The sequence below is a fragment of the Sebastes fasciatus genome, chromosome 5 (assembly GCF_043250625.1).
Source record: "Sebastes fasciatus isolate fSebFas1 chromosome 5, fSebFas1.pri, whole genome shotgun sequence".
Lineage (NCBI taxonomy): Eukaryota > Metazoa > Chordata > Actinopteri > Perciformes > Sebastidae > Sebastes > Sebastes fasciatus.
Genome location: NC_133799.1, coordinates 28,323,229 through 28,343,577, shown reverse-complemented (window position 1 = coordinate 28,343,577; position 20,349 = coordinate 28,323,229). Strand labels below are relative to the sequence as shown.

Below are 20,349 nucleotides of genomic sequence, written 5' to 3'. Positions count from 1 at the left end.
AAGGGGATTTAGTCACTGTGACGTCACCCATTGGTTTGTGGACTTCTGTTTTAAAGCCTCGAGTTCAGCATTTTTGTCCGTCACCATCTTGGGTTTTTGTAACCAGAAGTGACACAAGAGGAAGGAGCTAAGTACAACCCAACTCTGAATAAGACATTTTTAGGCAACCAAAATGTTACAATTATCTTTCATGAACTGAAAACACACTGTGAAAGAAAGGGTTAAAGTCCTAAGACGAAAATGTGGACAACTCCCAGACCAGACAATGCCGTGGTATCGACCTGTCAATCACAAGGTAGCTACGCCCTAAAGCATACCCTGCTTTATGGTGTATTTGACTCTAAATGGGACTATGATTTACTAAATGAACATCATGCTGTATTGAAGAAGACTTGAAACTAACGATTGAGACCATAAACTCATGTTTACAATGTTTACTGAGGTAATAAATCAAGTGAGAAGTAGGCTCATTTTCTCATAGACTTCTATACAATCAGACTTCTTTTTGCAACCAGAGGAGTCGCCCCCTGCTGGCTATAAGAAAGAATGCAAGTTTAAGGCACTTCCGCACTGGCCTCACTTTTCAGAGCCGGAGGTTGCCCACTGATTATAAGCCATCAGGTCAGCAGTTATAATCCATTTTCTAATTGGGAATTAGTTGTCAATAATTGGGCTAAGTGATTGAACGACCCATTAATGGGGTGTTACGTATGAATTAAAGAGCCTTTTTTAAAGTCTAAATTATCAGACAGTGGTACAAAGGTTTGCATCACAAGGTGTATTAGGGTTAGGAGGGTTTATGGGTTAAAGCAAGGATTGATAGGACATTGGCCCCCCAAAATGTTTTTTCATTAAAACACACCACGTAGATGAGAGCGATGAATATTTAAAGCTGCTGTACTGGTGCAGATGGGAGCTCTGTCGGTCCCAGGACACGTCAGTGGCGTGGTCTGGTTAACCAGTGTCCTCTCCCAGGGCTGAGAATCAGCGGCCAGGAATGTGATGTGAGCGGGCACAATGACGCTAATCCCCGGCAAAGTTGTTCTTTTTCTTCTCCTCTCCTTCTCACAAGATTTCCTTAATCGGATAATCCATGTCTTATTAAACAGGCAACGCAGATCACAGATTGAGGTCTGGGAGAAAAACACTGAAACAGAGCCGGGGTCATTCACGGCGGAGAGGTCTCGGGACACTCTCGCTGCTTTAATATGGTGAATTGGGAGATGGATTTATTCGTTAGACCGCAGCGTCTTGGCATGTTGTAAGATAGTTCGCATTTGTGTGTGTGTGTTTCTGTGTGTTTTCGAATAAGTGTATATGTTTGCGAGCTTGTGATTGTACACTTGTGTGTGGGAAACCCAGGAAATCCAGGCTCCCATGCGCCAGCAGCCATTGTGTTTAGTTTCCTTCTCTCTCTCTCTCTCTGAGTGTGTGTTTGTGTGTGTGTGTGTGTGTGTGTGTGTGTTTAGCTGCAGTGCTTCCCTCTCTCGTGGTAGCTCTAATGAGAAGTAGGAGGAAGTCCGAGCCAGAGGATTGCACTTGGCAAAGTTGACTGGAAACAATCTCATGAATGGGTCAGGGGAGCTGTGTTGGTAGGATTTACCATTATTTTGTCCCCATGCAGGAAAAAGTTTGAGTTTTCCATTCAAGCTCGCTGTTACTTTACTCTCTGTCCTCCTCCCCTTTCCTTTCATCAAATGTGAGTCTGAATTTACAATAGAACAGTCTGTCCAGAACATCCACATCAAAGAGTGTTCTGCAGTGAATAAAGACTGAAAGATCATCTACAGCGAGGAACAGCTACAGACGCCACTCTTTGTGATGTTGACTGGATTGACTCTCTTTGGCTCCACTTCACTTCACTTTCAACTTCATTGTACCCAAGGGGAGCAGATAATTGTGCAGCATGGAATGACAGTACAGGCAGGAGGAGTGTAGTTTTGCACTGAAGAGTAAATTTTTTCACAGATCATAACATGCACATAATGAGCTTCAGATGAGCGTTTTGAGGCACCACGAAGGTAAAAAAAAAAAAAGTATCTCTCGTATAATAGGCAGTTTCCAAAAAGATTTCCCCTTTCTTCTAATGGTGTCTGGCTGTGGGGATAGTTTCGGTTTTATGTGCTAAAACTTGAGACTTCTGATGCCTTCCTAAATATGTTATTTTTTACGTCAAATCTCTTCTGCAAGCGAGACTTGGCCAAGACAGCGTCATAAAAAGTTGCAGACAAAATATTACAAAATAAAATATAATCTGGCGACATTAAAAAACAATAATAAAATCAAACAACAATATCAAGACTAGAAGTAGAATTTAGTCTTTAACTCTGCCAGATTAATCAGTTTCAGACTGTTGTGTCTGTTCTTCAGGGACAGACAGCAGACATGTGTATTGTGATCTGAGATGACATTTGTAAGATAAAATAAGTTTTTTAGAAACATGATGGAAGTTTGCACAGATTATACCAACAACCCCAGTTGATTTATGGGCAGAGATGGCCAGCCAAGTCCAGAATACAAAGCACAATGACGAGTGAGTGGTTTTAATTTGGTTCCCTGTGTTAAACAGAGTTGAACACGTGGGTACATTATGCTAATTCATACATGTGTTCATGCGCAATAAATCACCGTAATCAATTTTAGTTGCTGTGGGTTGGGACTGCGTTATCAGCTGTAACCGCCGTATGAGAGCAGTGCAGAGCGGCGCCCGTGAACTCAGAACACACACAGAAGGAGAGAGACTTCATTCTCTGCTCAGGTAGACATTACTCCTCTATATCTTTACATAGCAGTACACCTGGCAAACGTCAGCAGTTAGGTTCAGGCAACAAAATGACTTAATTAGATTAAGGGAAAACGTCATGTTTGGGCTTAAAATAAAACTTATACTCAAACGTTATTACAATCGTCATATACATACAGGTACATACATGAAATTTGACCTCTGCATTTAACCCATACCTAGGAGAAATTGGCGGTTGTAAAGGACAAGGACACGTCAACACGCAGACAGTAGAAGCCGAGGATCAAACCGCCAACCTTGTGGTTAAAGGACGACCCGCTCAACCCACTGAGCTACAGCTGCCCCGTAAACTATAAGTACGTAAACAGAGTAAAATACACACGGAAACAACGTAACACATCTACGGAAAACACGTCACAAACGTCAATAAAAAACGTGACAATCGTCACGTGACAAACGTCGCTAACGTAACTTATAAAACAAAACACTGGTCTCGAACACCGGCCTCTGGTTAAAAGTCCTGTGTTTGTTGGACCCATGCTCCTCCTCTCCCATCCACCATAAGTGGTCTTTCTAACTTTTTATTCTACATCACTAGCTCTTGCCTTAGCATTTATACGTGGATGCATTTACATTGCAGTCAGTACAGGATACATGGCGTACAAATGACACGCGGAAATCAAGAAAGGCTTATTTATTGCACGCTAAATACCTTGCGCATTATCGTGTCTTACATACAGCTTTCCGTGTGAACGAGCTGGCCCCTGAGTTGTAATAATATCCACAATGTCTGAAGGCTTCCTCCTTGCATTATAAGATCACATCACCTTTGTTCAGTCTGAATTCAACACAAGCTTGAGACGAGTGAGCTGAGACTGCAAAATATTAAAGGCATACTGCAGTTTATGAAGTGCATCTGAGAGCGAAGGAGGTGGATAATAATAATAATTTAATTTGCACTCCTCAGAGCATTGAAGTTTTGTCAAAATTAAATGGCAATACTATATATATTATAATATATTTTTTCAATACTTTGAGTATCACAACTTCCAATTACAACCATTGTATTTGGGAAGCAGATATCTCAAAATTGGGACAAACCCCCCCCCCAAACTATCTGGGTAGAAAATAGGAGGAAAGGAAAAATATGTTCTTATGTAATGTTAGCAATGGGACGTCCCTTGTCAGTCTGTAGGTCAAAGTATTGTTCTCTAGATCTGTTTTCCACAGGGTTTATCAGTTTACCTCAGGACACCGTGATCCGCTCTGTTTCGGAGGTTATTATGAAATTTTTTGCGTGTTTTGAGGTGTTTTCTCTCAGCACGTCACATTCCATCTGCGTGGACGTTCAGAAGAGACCAAACATGCAGGAGCTGTTGCAGAGGGTTAGTAAGGGTCACTGCTGTTCTTACACAACATGGAGTTCATTGACCCTGTGTGTATCTGTGCTGATGTACTCGCGGGGAAAACATAACGTACATGACAGAGAATAACACTCTTGCGCTGGGGAAATCCTTGATGAGGAACAATCTCGTGGGAGGATGTTTTTTCTCAACTAATCAGTTTTTTTGTTTTGGGCTTTTCGTTGGAGGCCTCCAGGAGATGTTTTGTTTCTCACTTTTAAAGAAACTCTGTTGTGACACAAAATTTCTTGGAAGTCTTGGAAGTCTTCTTGGATTTTCAGTTCTGTACGCTGAAAGCGTTTGAGCGCTTAATCCCTGCATATGGACTTGATAAAATCTAAAAAGCAATCCTTCAGGGTGAATCATGTGCTTTAACCCTAAACTGTGCTCCGCGCCTGACAGTGTGATAGCCTTGGGAGACTAAAAGTAGAGTAAATAGTCTGTACGTCTGAACTTGCTGCTGGCGCTGGATGATCCAGTACACTGGTGATCAGACTTTTGGGCTTGTAACCATTAAAACTCTACAAAGATTTCGGAAAATCTGGTGGAAGGGTCCCTCTAGCAATAGGAAATTTACTGTATGTGTTGCATTTGCAACACAGACCTACTTTGACTAAAGACCCAATCCCAATGTCCACAGTCACAGACTCGTAGACTTTGAGGTGTTCCTGCAATGTCCGTGAGGGTTTAGGGCCGTCCCGCTGTCAAATCTTCAACTCCTTGAGGGCTCCCTCGCTGACATTTTGAGCCCTTTATGAACAATTTCCGTAAATGCGCATTTCAGCAGACTTTGCCTGAGGGAATTACCCACAATTCATAGCATTGTGACAAAACACAAGGTTACCACGGTTACCAGGGGAAGCCTGGAGGATTAAAAAAAAAAGAGGGACAGCACATGGGAGTTCAGCCAAACATATTTAAATGTACACAGAAACATTAACATTAAGGATTTAAGTTGGTACATGAACACCTGGAATCAGAGGAATGCAGCATTAGACTATATTACACACCTGGTTTATTCATCAAACATTTCTTTTAATTTTGCTTAATGAAGTTTGACAAAAATAAATAAATAGATTTGTTGACAGTTACCTCTCATAAGGGAAGAACCTGGAAGACGTTCAAATAGGTAGTAAAAAACGTAAAATAAAAACTCACAATTGGCATCGTCAAGGTAACGTGATATGTCACCACAAAGTGCTGTCCCATTCATATTTATACCATTTCAAGCCTTACGGCCTGAGGGTTCAGGACTTCAGGCCTTAGGGGGGACATTGGGATTGGATCTATAAATAGTAAAGACGTGTGGAAACAAGCTATTTTTTGAACAAGTGCTAACGACAACATCAATACGCACAATTACAAGGAAAGTTGCGCGGATTGCTTGAAGAAAAAATCCTGTCTCGCACATGGTATTACATAATTTCCCGTGTCACTTGTCGCGTGTGTTTTTGTGACAAAATGTAGTTTGGAGACGCGACATACTCATCGGGGATTCCTCCCAGTGAAAGATCTTGTAGTGTGTGACCCCTGTCGCCGGTCTATCATGTAGTGTGAAAACCACACCAACTTCAAGACTCCTGATTACAAGACAGATGTGTAGTGCGAACAGAACAGCGATCTGACGACTTTGAAAGTTGGGTACTATAAATTGGCTTAAGACATTACTTAAAGCAGCATTATTATGGCATTTTTGCCCAATGATGCCAAAAACATTCTGCCTACTGCAGGTTTAAGTGTTAATACTGTAGCCTTATTTAGTAAATCATTAGTTTGAAACTAGCCGGTAATTACTACTGTACGAACTTAGGAAGGATTTTACACACAAACTTGAGTGATAGATTTATGGCGAGTGGTCAAACTTGATGAGTTAAAGCACTATAAAAACAATACTGGAGTAGGATAAACACCAGCCAACCTGGCGACCAAAAAAATTATTTTATTACTGGCTTATACTGTAACTTTAAATCACATTCATATAGCAGACAAACGGTCCGCCGGAGTCCAACATCAGCCGTGTAATAAAAAGCATTAGCAAATGATTTATTAACCTTTAATAAAGCCATTAATTAGCCCACAGCTTATCAACCCTTTATAAATGTTGTCTGTTTTGAAAATGGTACCATAAAGCTAATTTTTGAGTTGCAGAAATGTCTTTTCCTCCGCTTTCCTATCTTGTTAATATCTCACGAGCCATCAGATTTATCTTGCAACCCATTTAGGGGTCTTGACCCCCCAATTTAGGAACTACTGATCCAGGAGACCAGGGTTTCTTTCTCCTATTTCCATGGCGAGAAAGTCCTGTTTGTTCTCAGGTACACGCTGCAGACGTAATACATGTTTGCTGTTGAACTGAAAGTTCACCTCCTGTTTGGCCTCACTCACACACAAAAACGCACCTCACTTAAACAACGGAGATATACAAACACGCATGCTACTGAAAAATGAACATATACAAAGTTATACTCATGCGCACACACTTACGCAATGAGGGGGGGGGTGTTTTTCCTCCCACGCTCCACTGTCCAGATGTCAGTAGGGTTTACAGTAAGGGATGTTATGACACACAGGGTCATTGGGTAAGCAGTGCGAGGGATGGGCGGGGGCAGTAAAACTATCGTTAACCCTGCAGAGCGTCCCGCTCGGCTGCGTCACTACCCCGTTCTCCCCTCGCCATGACTCAGGCTGCTGATAGACGAACGTTCCGCTCCACCACCACAGCTGCAAACGAGGCCTAAAAAGGTCCATTTCCGCTCGCTTATCTCAGAGTGTGTGAGTGTGTATATGTTGTTTGATCATATCTGAGAGTCCAGCAGGTGGTAAACACACGCACACACACGCGCACACACACACACACGCACGCACGCACGCACACACACACACACACACACACACACACACACACACACTGGCTGTGCATTTCTGGGGTTATCAACATAAAGTGGAGTATTGACGTCCTCTGAAGTGATTGCACACATTCAGCATGAATCACAAAGCTAACAGAAGAAGAAGAAGAAGGAGGTTGGTCGACTGGTTTATTATTTACTCGTTGGAAAACACAACCCCGATGGTTTCATGTCAGGGCATGATCTTATTGTGTTGCCATGACAACCTGTCACTCAGGATGCTCTGCATGCCACAGTACTTCCAGCTGCTTTACTCTACACACACACACACACACATCTGCAGCAAACACACACATTTTCACATCGCTGATGAATGTTTGGAAGTCGGTTCTTCCTGCGACAGGACTTGAAACATCCCTTCGCACTCAACTCGACACACAAACAGACACAATGATAAAGCCCTACATACAGGCCGTTTGTTTTGCTTTCTTTTTCCTTTTACTCCCCCCCCCCCCTCGTTTGTTGGATTCCTCTCTTGGGGGGTGAGGAGAGAGACAGAAAAAACCCACTGAGCTCCTGACACCTTTCTCACACTCCTGCAGTGTCCCATAGATAGAAAGACTGTCCTCATCAGAAAAATTAAAGAATTTGACACCAGAGTTCAGTTTGCGTTCTACCAACAGTCATTGTGAGGTGGCAGATCAGAAAAGTTGTTCTGGAAGGAGCTGACGTATTTCCTCGTCTTTTAAAGACGTAGTCATGAATGATCTGGTGCTTCTCGTTGAGGTTTATGGTCATTTTATTATATCGTTGTTTTTTTTTTTTTTTATGTTTTTTCTTGTTTTTTGGGGGGGTATTTTAAGATTATTTCTTTGGCCATTTTGCCTTTATTAGATAGTGAGAGTGACAGGCGCCCATGTTTTTTCTTGTTAAGTTTTGTGTATGTGTTCTAATTGCATTGCTAGGCAACAGCTCGGGTCCATGTTTACTTCCTGTCAGCGTATGTCATTCACATACACTGCAAACGGAAATGAACTGGGACACATTTGGAATGTTTACATCCTGACACTGCTCCTGAAACCTGAATGATACCCTACTATAGGCTACAAATAACACAGGAAAGCACTTTAACACTCTGGGTAAACATACAAACACATCACTTTAACCCTATAATGTTCCAGTTAGAATAGTATTGGAGTATTATAGGCCTGCTATAGAAGATGCATAGCTCACGTATAATAATAGCAATAAAACCACAGCTGATTGATGACACAGTATAACATGCCTAAAGAAATAATGAACAAATAGGAGATTGCTGATAGCAGCCGATACACACGCCAACATGTCAATAAGAGAGTACTGCCACATATTGTTTTCCACTTCAAGCACTGCAGTGATGTGATAGGTGACGTCGATTAACTGGGGGAGCAAAGAAAGAAATCCATATGTGTAATTAATTACATGAACGATGGGTCGATTTATTGTCCCAATGAGCCAGTGAGCCAACTGAAGCCATGATTCATGTTATTGATCACACCCGTGTCTTTTTCTGCTATTAAATGTCAAACTGTCTGCTGTGAAAAAGGCCAGTTGACTTACTTGTATGGAAAATCTTCTTTAGTGCTGAAACGGTGAGTCTTAAACTCTACTGGACTGGTGCGCTCTTTACAAACTGGTTTTGTGTGGTCAAGCTTTGTTTAAACTTTTAAAACCTTCATTTCAAGTCTAGTAGAGACCTCAAAATGTTTAATACTAAATATACTGTATGGGCAAACCTTGTGAGAAATGTGTGTAAAATGTCTTTTATCAAGCAAGCAAATGTCAGACAGTTGCTTTTTTCAGAGTATAACCCTTAGTTACAGCCCTCATGACATGTTTATTAAAGTACATGTGTTTTTGTCATCTGACATTGAACTCATCTTTTCAACATTAACAAACTTTATGAGCACTACATATCAGAAATCGAAGGTTGTCCCACTTGTGGTATTTGTTATCTGTACATATCGTATAGTATCTGCTCTCCACACACACACACACACACACACACACACACACACACACACACACACACACACACACACACACACACATGCACCGCCGTCATGTTTTTCTGTTGGCAGACGGGCTCATAACATCAGCGTGAGGCTCCTTCTGAACAACAGGCTGACATTGACCCTGATGTTCCTCCAAACTTCTTACATCAGTCTGTTTTTCTACTGTTACGTAACTTTATAACTGAGTTTGATGGCCCCTCCATAGGCACTGTTTGTGTGTGTGTGTGTGTGTGTGTGTGTGTGTGTGTGTGTGTGTGTGTGTGAGTGTGTGTGTGTGTGTGTGAGTGTGTGTGTGTGTTGGTGAAAATGAGCCCAGGGAGAGCGCCTTTTTACTCCAGGAGACACGTCCCCCCGCTGGCTTTATTTTTATAACCATAATACGTCCATATCATCGCAGTGCAAACACTTATAGTATAAAATATTGTCTTTAACAAAATGTACATTCACATAAAACATCTCAGTAAATACATCTTCAACAAAAGAACTTGACAAATATCGTATCATTCATAATATATCTCTGAAAAAGACTCTACAATGTACAATAATAGCAAGTAATACCTACATATAACAATTGAAACCCGTATCATACAGTATGAAAATATCCAATTTACAGGAAAAATATTGTACACAACTCCTTTTCGTCAACTTTCCGTAAACTGTTTTTAAAGCAAGTGTATAAAAAATCCTCATTTTTAATCTCTTAGAAACTCAAAGTAAGCATTCGAGCTACTATTTAAATCTATTTGAAGTATGATAAGAAGTACAACAACATCATTTCAGTCAGGTTATGGTGTCCAAATAAATCTCTCCCAAAAAAAAAAAAAATCAACACTTGCCATCAGTTTGTTACAAAACTTTTAAAGAACAGCTGAAACGGTAAAAATACAGGCATTCGACAAAATGAAAATCCACAATAACCGTAGCCACACATTCAGTTGTGCTACAGCCTCGACACCGAAAAAGTTTTGATATGTTTATGAAAATAGGTTGGCACATTTGAAAACCGGCTACCTGTTGACTTACAGCAGGAGCGGGGAGGAGGAGGGACCCCCGGGCCTGATGTCAAACCGTCCTGAAAATGTCCTCGAAAAAAAAGGTTCGCACACCAAGCTCATGAAGAAGACACGGGTCAAAAAAGCACCTTACATTCAAGAGGACCGCTACCTTTAGCGCATGCATGAGGACTACATTAAAACAGTGTGTGTCCGCTGCTCGGCCCGTATGAATGTTCCATCAAAAGCATGCATGTAAGAGCCACAGGCTTGCAGGCAGTGCATGCTAGAACAGATTAGAGGAGAGTGAATGGCTGTGGTAAGCCGTACTGTGAGTAGCATGCTATACCATAAAATAAATCATCTGGATTTAGTATGAGGAAGCCAGACACGGAGGTTTGGGTGTCTCCTCATAAACAGCAAGTTTTTCTTCTCTCGACCGAAGCAGCTTTTAGTTCATAAAAATAGTAGAACGGATATAATATAATAGAAAATATTTCTTAATAAACAAAAAATGTTTTTTTAAATAGAATTCCACGAGGAAGGAATCACACTCGCACAATACAGAAAATAAGTTTGTTCTAAGTCATGCTTCAACTTTCACGGAGATACAGACCGCTGTGGCTAGCTATGCACACTCTATTGGCTACATACACTATCAGGTCAAAAATAGGATCCAGCTGGCTACATGCAAGGGGGGGCTGAGATTAGGAGACGAACCGCTTTATTGCTACACTTTGACGAGGAAGAATCTGGAAGTCAAGCATCACAGGGAAAACAGACAGCAAACAGGACCGAAATGCAGCAGTGGCATCATGCACTTAAAGTCGCTGAGCGGCTCGGCTCAGGGAATCAAGAGTTTACCTCATGTGCCGTCGGAGGGTTAAAGTGAAAGGGGGGGGGGGGGGGCGCGTAAATGTTCAGGAAATGATTGAAGGCAATGCCCTGTCGTATTTTGGCGAGTTTATTACCGTTAAACTGCCATTTACAATTATACATTTGGCTTCATCCACTTTAAAAACATATTGGATAACAATGCCCCAGTAATAAATTCATCTGAATTCCAATAAATCAATCAATCTAAAAGGCAACAAAAAAAAAAATGGCAAGAAACTCATTGTGAGGAGTGGTCGCTAAGGCAACAGCACTGATTTGGTTTTATACTGAGAGAAAAAAGGGTCAGCTAGAGTTGTTAAAGGAATTTTCCGGATGTTGCGAGAGGCTTGCGTGCTACACTATCAATTGTGCAATTGTTTTTATTTTGATGCTGATTTCGTTTGTTATAGTAGACTCTGAAAGCCGCGGAGACACCCTTGGCCTTTGATTGGTCACGGAGCAACGTGGCTAAAGCATCCTGTATCCTGTTTCACGACACCCCGCGGTGTCAAACAACAAACAGGGCTCGAGTGTGGAGGGAGAGTCCCGATCGAGGCCGCCTCCAGCCCTAAACGCAGTCCAGGACCCGAGTCCAGGCCTCCTATTGGACGATGAGTGTCTCAGCTGCCTCCCACAGACAGTAGAGGAAGAGTGGAGGTCGGCCCTACTTTTTTCCTCTTTTATATAAACTCTCACTGCTACTGCTATCTTCCACGCCACCTCCACTCTCGTTTTCTTGTTTCCCACGATCAAATGGAGAGAGACCGTCACACCGTTGCCGTGGGGACAGAGGGCAGGTATCTGGTGGTGCTGGTGGAGGTGGTCGGCTTGGCCACGCCCGGGCCCGGGGCCCTGCTGGTGCCGAAGGTGGTCACGGTGGGGGCGGGGCTCAGCCTGGTGCACACGCTGCCCCCGGTGAACGTGTTGGTACGGCGCTCGGCTTTGCCGGGCTGCTGCTGGGTTTGAGAGAGCTTGCCGCCTTGCCTGCGCCCCTCCAGGAAGTATGTAAGCATCTGACCTTTGCCCTTCACGCTGACCTGGCCCCGGCAGACAAAGTTGTAGTAGTCGGTGAGGATGCGATGGACTTCTTCTGTGACCTGGAGAAGAAATACAGAGGGATGAGGTTTTGTCAGTGTTTCTCAGGATGTCTTACAGATGTCAGTTCTTCATGTTAGAAGACAGTTTGGCAAAAAAGCTCTCAAATACGTGACATTGTTTTCACTTAAAACAATGTACAGAAGGACTTGACATTGTCAGAGATTATTCTTGGTGATGTAAAGGTGCTCTATACTGTATGCTATTTGCTATGTAAAGATATAGAGGAGTAATGTCTACCTGAGCAGAGAATGAAGTAGCCCTCCCTCTGTGTGTGTTGTAATCCGAGTTTATAACATATAACAGTTTATCCATCCACCCAGCACTTCTGTACGGCCAGGAAAACTAAGCTAAAAACTAAACTGACGTCTCCCTAAAACCACAGATTGTTAATTTTTTCTCTTTGGATGTTTTTTCTGTTTGTATGCTGTTCTTTTGACCAGGTCTCTTTTGAATCAGATTCTAATCTCAATGAGACTTTTGCCTGGTAATATAACGGGAAATAAAGAAGTTAAAGTACTGTACCTGTATCTTTCCTGGTACTCCAGTGCTGTCCATCCTGCTGGCTACGTTCACTGTGTTTCCCCAGATGTCATACTGAGGCCTTCTGGCTCCAATCACTCCTGCCACCACTGGTCCCACATTGATACCTGGACACATGAACAAAACGAGGAGCTGAAACACACCCAGATTTCTTTTAAAACACTCAAGTTGAAGCTGATTTTTATAAGTCTCTGAGTGCTGACAGTTAGAACGACGTGGCATTCGAACACTTTCTTTTTAAAGCTGCCAGTGGTGTTTTTACATAACTGAGACAAAGTAGGCATTTTACAATGTCCTTTCACTTAAGACTTGAGTTCACATGAAACTTGAAAGCAAAAAACAAAAACAAAAACAAAGAAAAAAAAATAACACTCTTTCAAATGTTCTACGTCAGATCACAGTAAACTAATCTAATTTTCATCTGTTTTTAGTGGGGCTGTCAATCGATAAAATTAATAATTATATATTAGAAAATTAATAATATTTATGATTCAACGCAAATTTATCTGACATTTTTTATCTGTTCAAAAATGTGCCTCAAAACAATGATAGATATTGTCCAGAAACCCTCACTGGTACTGCATTTAGCATAAAAACATATGCTCACATCATAACATGGCAAACTGCAGCCCAACAGGCAACAACAGCTGTCAGTGTGTCAGTTTGCTGACTTGACTATGACTTGCCCCAAACTGCATGTGATTATCATAAAGTGGGGATGTCTGTAAAGGGGAGACTCGTGGGTACCCATAGAACCCATTTTCATTCACATATCTGGAGGTCAGAGGTCAAGGGACCCCTTTGAAAATGGCCATGAGCTAGTACGACATGGTTGGTACCAATATTATTCCTCAGGTTTTCTAGGTTTCATATGATGCCAGTATCTTCACTCTAACATTAAAACGAGCCCAGTACAACCGGGAAGATCGATTGCGTTAATTCGTTAAAGAAATTAGTGGCGTTAAAATTAATTTGCGTTAACGCGTTATTATTGTTTTAACTTTGACAGCCCTAGTTTTTAATAATCCAAAATACATTTTTATGTTATTTGGTCATTAAAATCAGAAACTATTGTTTTGTTTGGTGTTCCTTCAAAGCCTTGCATGACGAGTTTAGCAAATGCAGTATTCAGTGACAGCTACGTCTGTCCGCTTTACAAACTTCCTTGACTTGATATCAAGTAACACCAGGGCCAGAATCACCAATACAGTTACTCTTTAAAAGCTGCTACTGTACTTTACTCTAGGGGAGAGCTTTGTGTATTTTGCAAAATCTGTGAATAAGTGATTACTGCACACCCGGAACATGATCTACTGTGAGACTGATTCTTTTTACTTTTTGGTATCAATCTTTTTGATACTCACAACAAGACTCACAAACAAGACTTAGCATCGGTAAAACTGATTATATAGGTATCGATCCTCCTACTTCTACTGTATCTCATGGCTGCTGCTGTTATCTCTGCAGATCAGTGCTATTGCTTCATCTCTACAGCTGCAGTTCTGCAGGTTTTAGAAGTTGGACGGCAACATGGCTCATGCAGACAAAGTGTAACCGGGCCAACTTTTTTTTTCTGCACTTACTGGAAATCCAGCATTACGCAAATTACCAAAACTTGCGTTTCTGTAAACGGGGGGTTCATCCAAGCACGCAAACACATGCAGTTTTTTACACGCGGAGCCCCACAGTCTGCAGACAGGATGGCACTGTGTACACCAGGCTACGCTGGGATTAAACACGGGCTCCCATTGCAGGCTCCCCACAGGATACCCAACACAATGGAACCCAGAACTCCAGGTCTCGCTGTGACGAGCTTCCTGGAGGCAACGCTCTTTCTGTGATGCATTTCCTTCCAAACTTACCGGCACTGAGCGTCGGTGGTGTCCAGTGCAATAGGTCAGAAGCTCCGACGCCAATGTTTATATAGACCAGTGTGTGTGCGTTTGTGTTTTCACTCACCTACTCTCAGGACAAAGTCATTGTAAGACTGGTAGTTGATGGCGTCCAGGACGTCAAACATGTCGATGGCAAAATCTGACACTGTGCATAAATGTGAGGTGATGGACTTCTTCACCTGGGAATCAGAAAAAACACACAAATATTCCAGATTTATGCACAAACAAGCGCGCTTTACATCCAAGTTAGGAAGTGGTATTACCCTTCAGTTCTGTTTCCCTGATGTGATTAATACACAGTATTATATAAGACCGCCACAAAAACACGCACCAGGTGTGACTGACTTGTTAAGATTGCGTAAAGTTTTGCAGAAGTTGCAGAAAGGGGCTCTTTTGTTTGTCAGCTTTGCAGGATTTAAAGAAACTTTACGAATGCAGAATATGCTGACGCCATAGAGGCCGGTAATCCCTCGCAGAGGATTTGTGGAGTGAAACGTGACAGCGTTCTAAACATCAACACCCAGAAAATAGTATACATGCAGGTATTAGGCCTCTCAAACAGTTTCGTAACGTGCTAATTCCCTGCAAACACACACAAAAGCACGTACATGGATCTAAATATAGCTACTGTATGTGTACCTTGGAGGCAGTTGTAGGAACCAGCCCTACTGCAGCCATGTATGTACTGCCAATAGTCTTGATTTTCTCAATATCCCTGTAGCACTCTCTGTCCATCAGCTGGAGAGAAGAAAAAGGGGGATAAAAACAGGAGGAAAGCATTACTACTATTACAAATTTCAAATCAAATTGGACTAAATTGTCAGTTTAAGTTCATATATATTATAGGTTGTGTTGGCAAACAGATTCAAACGCAATTTAAAATGGACTATTTTAGCGTGTTTGAGTAAATTGATGCTTTATGTTGCTGATTATAGATTCAAGCAGGCCAAAAGTCATCTGTAAGTAATTCCTTATTTCGAAGAACTTTCCCAACCGCAACCATTGCTTATTATATTGCATCAATAAACACAGTGTTTTTTAAACCCTCAGTCGTGGCCACAATGTCATCTTTGAAAATGACATTATGGAGGTCATATTGGACCAGAGATTTCACCCCCCCCCCCTGCAAGTTCTCCACAGGCACAGCAGGCAGACATGAAAACTGCGGGGAAATATATGTATATATAAAAACTGCAGATTTACGACGCAACGAAAGAATTTACTCACCTCATCAAAGTCGGCGATGATCTCATTGAGCAGCCGGAGACACTCGACGCCCATGTTGTTCCCATCCAGCTCGATGTAGAAGTCGTTGAAGTTGGCGATGGAGGCGAACAACACTCCAACCTGAGCGTAGGACTGGTAGTACAGGTCCTGGAGGGGAGAAAAGTTACATCAAAGCTGGCCTGATCTATGTGATCTAGTACTGCACCACTGTGGGAGGGAGAAAACGCAATGCATTAAAGGGTTTTAGTTTTGGTCTTATTTGCTCTCAAGTTCTGAGATATCTGTCTTTGAGATTTCTTCTTTCTTATTTTTGCAACAAGGCCCTTCATCGTAGGGGTCAGTGATTGAACTGTTCTCAGCGCATATGATTTTTGCCCACGCGAGAACCCATACTCCTTATCGCGTACCACTGACCCCTGCTGAACACCTCCAAGTGACATTTCATTTACTTTCACTGATGCAAACAAGACCGGAACATTATGCTATACACGATGCCAATTGTAATTTGTCTTTAGGCCAATTAATAATGTAATGTAGTTTCCATTGGTTTAATTTAGAGCTCTCAATCGATTAAAATATTTAATCGCGATTAATCGCATGGTTGTTTATAGTTAATTGCAAATTAATCACACATTTCTTATCTGTTCATAATGTAACTTAAAGGGGGATTTGTCAAGTATTTAATACTCTTATCATCATGGGAGTGGACAAATATGCTTGCTTTATGCAAATGTATTTATATATTTATTATTGGAAATCAATTAACAACCCAAAACAATGACAAATATTGTCCAGAAATCCTCACAGGTCAAAATCATAACATGGCAAACTGCAGCTCAACAGGCAACAACAGCTGTCAGTGTGTCAGTGTGCTGACTTGACTATGACTTGCCCCAAACTGCATGTGATTATCATCAATAAACACAGTGTCTGTAAAGGGGAGACTTGTGGGTACCCATGGAAGCCATTCTCATTCACATATCTTGAGGTCAGAGGTCAAGGGACCCCTTTGAAAATGGCCAGCCAGTTTTTCCTCAAAACAATATAGCATAAGTTTTTCTAGTTTTATATGCTGTCTGTATCTTCACACTAGTTTTAAAGCTGAGCCCGCTACAACCTAAAAATCGCAAGTTAATTAGTGGCGTTAAAACAAATTTGCGTTAAAGCATTATTATCATGTTCACTTTGACAGCCTTAGTTTATTTACCAGCAGCGACAGCGATGCTGTTATTGTTTTGTTTGTTGCCTTGTGAGTTTTGTGTGTGTGTGTGTGTGTGTGTGACAATGACACAGTGTCATCATGGTAAAATATGGTCCTTTTATACTTGTGTACAAAAAAGGCTTGTATTACTTAGACAAATATTGCACAGCCAGGTTCCAACTGTGATGAAAATTCACTATATTTCATTCATTAAAATAAGTATTTTCTCACTTGCACAGTATAATCCTCGTGAATTTACATTTATATTGATAGAGACATAGATTTCACATGGGATGTTCAGTAGTTAGAAATGTTATGGAACATAAAATCCAGATGTTTTCAGATTCAAAAGAGCTTCACTGTCATGTTGTCTTCAACAGCAAAATAACAGTAACAGACTTTTTGGGTCGCAATTTCTGTGCTAACTGAGGTCACAGCACACATCTCAAGGACAAATCTATTTAAATATGTCTGTGTATAAAGGGCAAACAAAAACAGTAAGGTCGCATGTGGCCACTAAAACTCCCAATGCAACTAGAGCTATTTTCAATCATGATGTTGGAGCAGTGCAACTTTGAATTCCAGGCAGCAGAGTCCCACTGCGCTGTGTTATGAATACAGTGTACGGGTGAACTTTAGCCCAGAGGAAAGAGAGGAAGCCTTTCTATACACTGTAGCTGCGAGGGGTCACCGATGTACCGCGAACATACTTCCTGACTTCCTGCCCCCAGTGTTTACTAGTCTCAGCCTCAGATGATCCCTGCGCCGTCTGATGCACAGCCCGCTGATTGTTAAAGGATTAGGCCGCGCCGTTACTTTATCTTTTTATTATTGTTAGCAAATCCCTTGACAAGACCAAAACCAACAATGAATTTAACCTATAACCGGTACTGTCTTTGTGGCCATGTGGCTTATGCCTCTTTGTCAAAGAGCTCCACTTAAAAAAAAGGCATACAGTACTGTTGCATATGGGTAACATATTCTTTCATAACAATAATTAGGTCATAGGATCCTGCATTTTTGGAGCTTGACCCATATCATGGACTGGATATCTCGGCCTCTGCTGCATAAATTTTGACGACTCATCTTTTGATCTGTCCCTTCCAATTCCCAAAACTTTATTAAATTGCTTTAAATCTGGCTTAAGTTTGTGCAGTCCCAAGTATTCCTTAAGTCTGCAGGTGGTCCTTTTTCACGTCAGTGAAAGACCCCCATTGTGGTCAATGTTCTTGCAGTTCTTGAGCTCATTATGCTACAATTTAGCCCAGATTTTTTTCTAATATGCACAAACAGGATAAATTCTGGCTTGCAACATCAAAGCGGTGTCCTAATTGTAGTTCTCTTCTGTTTACACAACATATGCACGGAAAACTTTGTACTATACAGAGTATTCCAATTACACAACCACCATGCAAATGAGTGTAACCCTTCACGATAACATTTCCTGTTTTTGTGTCTATTTTGCAATGGTAAAAGAAGATTAGAATATATACAACATTGTAAGAGATAAGGAAGAAATGGAGGGAGATGGTAGGGGAGGGGGTTGCAGAGCTAACAGTGCTAACAGTGAAAACAATGGTAACAGTGCTGACGGAGCTAACAGTGTTAACCTGAGGGGGAACTGGAGGGTGGGTGCTATGTCCGGGACGACGCCGTCGGTCGGGACGGTCGTCAAAACGGCTGTAACCGCCATATAAGAGCAGTGCAGAGCGGCGGCCGTGAGCAAGTCAGTGGGACATTCTCACATGTACAAACATGCACTAAAAGCCACGTGTCAACACAACACAGAGAAGCTCAGATTACAACACACATAGAGGGAGAGTGACTTCATTCTCTGCTCAGGTAGACATTACTCCTCTATATATTTACATAGCAAATAGTTGTTTGCTGCTATATTAATGCTCTGAATATCGAATTCAGCACCTTTAACATTAGAACGTAAGTTTGCTTCCACTTTGTTGCCCTCGATATTCATTTGAAAATGACACAAATGGCACAAATTTCACTGGTTATGGGCCATCAGCTCCATACTTAATGTTTCCATCCATGTTGTATGTATACTCATAACCTTTACATACTAAATTTGGATACTAACATTGCATCTACAAAAATAAAGCATATAGCATAAAGAATCTGGGACACAGCGTTAGTGTTTACAAAACAAGCTTGTCCTCTTGAGGGGCTCTGAATTTCCTGAAAGGATGTATGTTTTCATCACTTCCTGAGAAAGGGAGGAGGGGTCCGAGGAAGGAACCGAGATCAGTGGAGGGGATGTTCATCAATCAGTGGGTACAGACACACATGGCTGTCAGCTCACACTTCCACTTTAACACCGCTACACATAATCAGGTCAAGCAGAGCCATTGTCACTGAACAGCTGGAATATTTTCCCACATTAAGACCCCAACACTTCGAGGGCATGTAGGACATTTCTTTGCAATATATCATGAAGGCTGCAACCTGCTGCAGTTTTAATCTGCAAACTATCCACTTACACTTCTTCACCATTAGACCTTAAGAAATTAAGTTCATAAGATGGTAAAATTATATTTCACACTAGCCAATAAGCACTAATTTGGTGATTTATGGGTCTTGATGCGTGGGTCAAACTGCTAACAGCTAAATTTGGTGGAAAAGTAACACATTTTGAAACATCTAGGCCTCTAGTTTGCGGTATGATCTGGCAGAATAAACTGTGCAAAGCCAGCAGTGATGAGACTGAAAAGGTGGGACTAATTAAAAATAATGATCTGCATGGGTTGTCCCTGTAACAACCATCTCAGCTACTGATATCATGCATGTCGTTACTGTTTGCAGAACTTTATCACCGCTGAGATCCAGACAAACTAAATTGTAGCTCCAGAAATCTGAGGAGAAAAACTCACTCCATCCCATTTCACTCAGAGGGTTATTTCATCAAATCCATCTCTGTGTCCATGAAAAGTGTAAATGAGGTAATTTGTTATTGATTATGCTTAATAAATTTCATGAACGCAGCAGCAGATGTATTATATTATTCAGCAGGACGGTTATGTCGTTATGAACGTTATCGCAAGTACTGAAGGAAAAATGAAATCTGGAGCGCTGGCTCACTAACTCAACAAGGCCCTGTATAATATTCATATAATATCACAGGGTTTAGTACTCAGCCTACACTTACAGTGAGTTTAAAGTCAAGATGAAATTAAGTCTTTATAACCCTTAACCCTATAACCCCAACATCCACGGTCATATTGTGCACCTATTTAAAAACAAATGACAAAAAAATCAATTTCTTCGTACTTTCATATCAAAATCCAATCATCTTCCTGTAAAACAAAATATGACGTGTGCTTATGTAAGCTAGTACCAACCAATTTCCACCAATAATATCATGACATGATCCATTATGAGGCCCCAGGATACGATATTATCACGATACTTAAGTCACGATACGATCTTATTGAGATTTTAAACATTTCGCAATATGCTGAG

At 41.4% G+C, this 20,349-nt stretch overlaps 1 protein-coding gene across 1 annotated transcript in view; it reads right to left on the bottom strand.

The window, feature by feature from the left end:
• Positions 1–10,733: 10,733 nt before the first annotated feature.
• The window catches only part of adcy1a (adenylate cyclase 1a), a 53,274-nt gene continuing 43,658 nt past the window's right edge, over positions 10,734–20,349 (bottom strand). Inside the window, exons 16-20 of the mRNA XM_074636290.1 lie at positions 15,675–15,821; positions 15,087–15,185; positions 14,512–14,626; positions 12,535–12,659; positions 10,734–12,011 (exon numbers count right to left, since the gene is read on the bottom strand). Coding sequence (XP_074492391.1) covers positions 11,682–12,011; positions 12,535–12,659; positions 14,512–14,626; positions 15,087–15,185; positions 15,675–15,821 — 816 coding nt within the window. The 3' untranslated portion in view covers positions 10,734–11,681. The remainder of the gene's footprint in view (positions 12,012–12,534; positions 12,660–14,511; positions 14,627–15,086; positions 15,186–15,674; positions 15,822–20,349) is intronic.